Below are 3908 nucleotides of genomic sequence, written 5' to 3' on the forward strand. Positions count from 1 at the left end.
TCGGAGCCGCCCGCCAGGGTGAACTTCAACGTGGGCTGCGTGCACCTGCTGGCCGGGGACCCGGAGGCCGCGCTGCGGGTGAGCCAGGGGGCCCCCAGGCTTGGTCGCAGAGACTCCACCTCGGGGGATGCAGCTCTCTGCTCCTGGTGGCCAGGGCTGGAGGGGTGGGGTGGCAATGCGTGGTGCCATAGCTGCAGGGGTGAGCCCAGGGCTCCCACCCTTCTTCCCTGATGGCGACCTGGGGACTCCCCCCACCCCAGCATTCTGCTTCAGCGAACACCCATGCAAGTGGGACCTGTGTGTGTCCAGGGGGGACCCTGTTGAGCTGCGTCAGGGCCAGGATGGGGTCGCAAGGCTCCAGCATGGCCTCCACTTGTGGGGACCGTTTGCCCCACTCTGCTGTCCTGCAGAAAGGCCGAGTGCGCACTGGCTCGGGTGCTCTTGATGGAGGTGCTAATGTACCTGCAGAGGCTCGAGGCTGGATGGGGCTGGGAGGGTTGCTGAGGTGCAGGCTTTGGGTCAGATCTTCAGCAGACACCTGTGGCGACAGCCAGGAGACAGTCTCTGGTTGGTGCCTAAACCCCAGATCTGTGTGCTCACCTGTCCCCCACCCACTCCCCAAAGCAGAACCGAGAGCCAGATGTATGCACGGGCACGCACACACCTGCCTCTGCTGAGGGCCTGGCAGGGCCATGCCTGCCCTTCAAGCCTCCAGGTTCATCACGGTGGTGCATATCCCATGGGCGATGACAGAAAGCAGTAGCACCCTGCACACTGCTTGTGTCCCCAACGGCCCCCAGAAAAAGCCAGGTTCCCGCATCGTTCAGGCCAACGGCGACGACTACTGAAAACAGGTCCAAGGGGCCTGCCCTGTCGTTCCTCACATGTGTTCGAATCTACAGTTATCTCAGCAGCAATGTTAGTGTTAAAATGTTATCCAGCAATGGGGATGCCATCACTGGACGCCACGGGGTCAGTGGAATGAGGCCAGTCCAGCCACTCCCTCCTCTAAACATTGATTTAATCAGAGAGGGGACAGAGGTTCCCGGCCAAGGGTGTGCACGTTAAATTCTCCTCCACCCTAATTGGAGATGGAGTAGCAGAGGCATATTTGTTGGAAAATTTTAAAAGGCAGATGGAACAGCTACAATCAATAAAGCTGATTTGGACAGGGTGAGGGGAGCTGGGGCTCCGTCTCTGGCAGGAGCGCTCGGGTAGGGGGGGAGCTGGGGCTCTGTCTCCGGCAGGAGCCCCCCAGAAGCTCCTATCTGGCCGCTCTATGTGGCAGGATAAAAGGGTTTCCCTTGTGCTGAGCGGCCACATCAGTGCCCGAGTGCTGACCCTCAACCTTGGTCAGACTCAGCTCAACAAGCCCCCACTCAGCCAGGTTTGTTAGAGTGGGACCATGACACCCTCCAGTTGCCTGTAGTTAACTTGATGGCTGCTGGATGCACTCCTTTTGCTTGTGTTTAACTGATGGCTGCTGTCCTTATAGACGACATCATTTCTGAGTTCAGTTTCAGGAAGAGCTGGGCTTCACGCACATATTAAGACTTTCGTGCTGTTCTTTTCTGATTCTAACAGGTGAGACGTGTGTCTTTTTGTGTGAACTACCAAAACTAGGGCTTGAAGGACACAACAGTCTTAGCATGACTCCCTCCCGTGGAGGCAACTATTGTCAACGTGCTGGGCGTTTCCTTGTCCTCGTGGTTAACATGTTGGTCTGTGCTGCCACCTAACTACCCCCGAGCGGTCACCAGAAAACACCTGGGGAGTCCAGGCAGGCTTGCACTGAGGCCGTGACACCTGCGCCCCTTGGACTCAGAGGGCCCTGCGCAGGCGAGGGAGACTTTCTCTTGCAGGTGACCATCATGTGGCCCACGGGCTTCCTTGACCACTGCTGGGCATCCCCGTCTGTGACACGGGGGTGATGGGATTACAGGCCCGAGCAGTCCACAGACATTTCTGTCCGCAGGCATTTGACCAGGCGGTGACCAAGGATGCCTGCTTGGCTGTCGGCTTCCTCCAGCGCGGAGTGGCCAACTTCCAGCTGGAGAGGTGAACACAGACGTCCCCTCTTCCTTTTCTGACGGCCCTTTGTCTCTGCAGAGTCCTTCCTGTGCTCCTCTCTGCCTATGGTCACCTCCTCTGGCCAGCTCCCCCTGGGCTGCTCCCTGGAGCCCGGGGACAGGATTGTGTCACGTGGGGGCGTGTCTCTCTGTCCCCACACCCGGCTGCACAGTGACCCTGGGCTCTGTGCGGAAGAGGGTCACAGAGCACTTCTGCTGGCTCCCCTCCTCCGTTCCAACACCCTGGACTGCAGGGACGGCATGATTCTGCCCATTCTGCCTTCGGGAAACCCAGGAAAGGGATGGAGGAATGCCGCATCCCAGGACTCGGCGGTGTGTGGGGAGGGTCCTCTGCCCACCCGGCTCTCTGCGCCAGGCCCTTCCCAGAGAAGGAATCAGAGCTGCAGGGCAGGCCTGGCGCCCATAGAAGGCCCTACACAGGGTGGCTGGGCTCCAGGGTGACCTCCTTCTCATCAGCCCGGAAGCCTCCCCAGGGGCGATGAGAATCCTGGTCCGGGCTGGGGCTTCCAGCCAGGGTCTGGGTGGGGAGGCCTGCGGGACAGAGACCCCGGAAGCAGGCAGGACACGCCTAGGGCACTCTGCACCCTGAGGTTCGGGAGAGGGCCTGGGGTGTAGGCGGAGGAGCCCACGGGCTGCACAGCCCGTCTGTGTGGACCCTGTGTGCTGAGGCCTGCCGACCATCGCTGCCTCCGCGCTGCAGGAGGGGCTGGGGCGGGGGGCGAGTCCGGGCCAAGGTGGAGCCCTCGCCCTGGGGCCACCCGGGGCCCCCATGCCAGGCTCCCCTACTGCCCACAGGTTCATGGAGGCCCTGTCCGACTTTCAGCGCACCCTGGCCCAGCTGAGGGACAACACCGCCATCGACTACACCCAGCTGGGCCTGCGGTTCAAGCTGCAAGCCTGGGAGGTGAGCGTGCGGGGAGCAGGCCACCAGGAGGCCGTGTGGCTGGGCCCTGGGGGCTGCCTGTGGGTGGGCAGCCTGGGGGAGGTCCTTCCAGAGCTGCAGGCCCCGCCCTCTGGGCCCTGTCGTCTTGTCACCGAGGCAGGTGGGCCCGAGTTAAGTGAGGTGCTCCCTCTGGCCAGAGGGGCCCCAAAATCCCAGCAGGAGAGGGCAGTGTCAGAAGTCAGTGAGAGGTGGCGGGGTGGGCAGGGCAGGAGCTGGCCTGGCAGTGGGCTCTGGCGTTCCTGCCCTGGGCTTGGTGCTTGGCTCAGTTCCTGGCCTCCTGGGAAGTGGCTGGCACTGACAGAAAGGCTTGGGAGGTGCTCCCACCGCTCCCAGAAACACGCCGCCTTGCAGCCTCTGGGAGCCACAGTGTCCAGTAGGTCAGCCGTGGGGGAGTCCCAGCAGGGTGGGCCAGGCCCCAGCCCTGGCTTGCAGGGCGGGGTTTGGGCTTGGCGTCTGTGGCCCGGGCAGCCCCGTGGCAGCGGCTCTAGGAGCGCACAGTCCCTGCAGAGCGCGGGGGCAGAGGCTGCCCCGGGCAGTGCTCCGTCCTCCCGGCAGCACTGGACGACTTGACTGCTATTGCCCAGCATGGGAGGGGAGGGCCGGACAAGAGGTGCCCCTCAGATAGCGCCCCAGACTCTTGCGGTTTCAGGGAACAGGGCAGCACAGGCAGGAAGGGGTCAGGCTAAACGCAGGACAGGCGTGAAGGCTGAGCAGATGCTTCCAGAGATGGGACATGGCCTGACGTTCAGAGCAGAATAAAAGAAGGGAGGGCTGGTCGGCTCTGGCTGGGGGGGTCCAGAGAGAAACCAGGCAGGCAGAGCCCACCCCAGGGCGGGAGCCAGGGGGCACCTGGAAGAGCCCTGGGCCACTGTGTC

At 62.6% G+C, this 3908-nt stretch overlaps 1 protein-coding gene across 1 annotated transcript in view; it reads left to right on the plus strand.

The window, feature by feature from the left end:
• The window catches only part of NOXA1 (NADPH oxidase activator 1), a gene marked incomplete at its 5' end in the record, with an annotated part of 15366 nt that overhangs the window by 6447 nt on the left and 5011 nt on the right, over nt 1-3908 (plus strand). Inside the window, 3 exons of the mRNA XM_010833337.1 lie at nt 7-78; nt 1976-2058; nt 2886-2994. Coding sequence (XP_010831639.1) covers nt 7-78; nt 1976-2058; nt 2886-2994 — 264 coding nt within the window. The remainder of the gene's footprint in view (nt 1-6; nt 79-1975; nt 2059-2885; nt 2995-3908) is intronic.

Source organism: Bison bison, unplaced genomic scaffold, assembly GCF_000754665.1.
Source record: "Bison bison bison isolate TAMUID 2011002044 unplaced genomic scaffold, Bison_UMD1.0 scf7180017845296, whole genome shotgun sequence".
NCBI classification, from domain to species: Eukaryota; Metazoa; Chordata; class Mammalia; order Artiodactyla; family Bovidae; genus Bison; species Bison bison.